The 1218-nt window shown below is 43.3% G+C and overlaps 1 protein-coding gene across 1 annotated transcript; it reads right to left on the reverse strand.

The window, feature by feature from the left end:
• Positions 1-51: 51 nt before the first annotated feature.
• On the reverse strand, positions 52-1091 carry LOC112455952 (organic cation transporter-like protein). The gene is made up of 3 exons (XM_025018180.1): positions 813-1091; positions 609-712; positions 52-298 (listed from the first exon to the last, which is right to left on the reverse strand). Exons 1-3 carry the CDS (start codon positions 885-887, stop codon positions 52-54), a joined length of 426 nt encoding a protein of 141 aa, XP_024873948.1. The 5' UTR covers positions 888-1091.
• Between the last annotated feature and the right edge of the window lie 127 nt (positions 1092-1218).

The following is a 1218-nucleotide window of genomic DNA, read 5'->3' on the forward strand; positions in this document are numbered from 1 at the left end:
AGGGATTGCGGCACGGTCGCGGACCGCTTGATTTTATTCGAAAGACATATATTATTTGAAAGCCCATGTGTATATGTGCTCACTCGACTGTAACAGCAGTTCGGCGAAGCTGAAGAGGCAAGTCATGGCCAGAGTGATAAATCCGCAGAATCGGCGACCCCAGCGGTCCAATAGCAACGTAAGCAACAGCCCGGCCGGCAGCTCGGTCGCGCAAGCGAGGGAGAAGGACACGAACACCGAGCTCTGGATCAGCTTGAGGGAGTATACGTGGCCATCAAAAGCTATCATCGTCAAGGACCTAGAAAGTACCCGAAAATACATCCGTAACTTCGTTGCCGTACGCGACGCGGAATATAACGTTATATCCGATTTTAAAAGCAACAGCGCGGTATAAATTTAGTTCAGCAGATAAGATCTGAGATGTGTCATCAGATTCTGAAGCTATTTTCGAGAAAGGAAATTAAGTCAAGATATATCCTCTCGCAAGATGGAAATGCGATCATAAAAAACTAATGTTCCGCCAAGCTGAAGAGGCAATATATCGAATAAGGAAGGAAAAACGACGCGACAAAGCGACAGCGGGAAATATAAAGTTGCATCTCACTCACCAAAACAAGATTAGCAGAATGGTGTTCTTCGCTAGACGCGGTGACTTGAGAATATCGAAGACGTTCGCGCTTTCTGTTTGGGTATTGGTCACGGTCAAGTTTCTCTGTAAAGACGATAAGGTGGACAATGAGTGATGCGCTGTTTGCGTCACGGTTTCACACGTCTCACAGCAGCTTTTGCGTCTCGTTATCAATCTTACTTACGACAAAGACTTCGTAGATGCGTGTGTCAGGGCTCTTTCTGTTGATCTTCGCTATCCGTTGCAGCTTCTGCACCATTTTGTCTAACTTGCCGTTGGCGACGAACCATCTTAATAGCGAAACAGTGTTTCTATTTCAGCGGAAAGTTTGGAGGACGAGGCTAACAGTGAAACGAGCTTACAACTGTATGAATTTCTAAGAGCAACATGAATTTCTAGATATTGCGATACTGCCCACTTAAGAACTTTAAACTTTATTTAAATACCACGCTTATTTAATTCAACTCGGAGAAATATAAAATCCTTTTACAACGCTCTAATTATAAAATTACATAAATAATTATTATATGTAATAGTAAAGTTTGTGTGTGTGTGTGTGTGTGTGTGTGTGTGTGTGTGTGTGTGTGTGT

The sequence above is a fragment of the Temnothorax curvispinosus genome, unplaced genomic scaffold (genome assembly GCF_003070985.1).
Source record: "Temnothorax curvispinosus isolate PA1 unplaced genomic scaffold, ASM307098v1 QBEX01006539.1, whole genome shotgun sequence".
NCBI classification, from domain to species: domain Eukaryota; kingdom Metazoa; phylum Arthropoda; class Insecta; order Hymenoptera; family Formicidae; genus Temnothorax; species Temnothorax curvispinosus.

Bases quoted from the DNA above. Each gene is read 5' to 3' on its own strand.
- LOC112455952 (XM_025018180.1), bottom strand. From the start codon at position 887: ATGGTGCAGAAGCTGCAACGGATAGCGAAGATCAACAGAAAGAGCCCT. The intron at 713-812 runs GTAAGTAAGATT...TCGTCTTTACAG, and splicing joins GCATCTACGAAGTCTTTGTC to AGAAACTTGACCGTGACCAA. The intron at 299-608 runs GTGAGTGAGATG...GGTACTTTCTAG, and splicing joins ATTCTGCTAATCTTGTTTTG to GTCCTTGACGATGATAGCTT.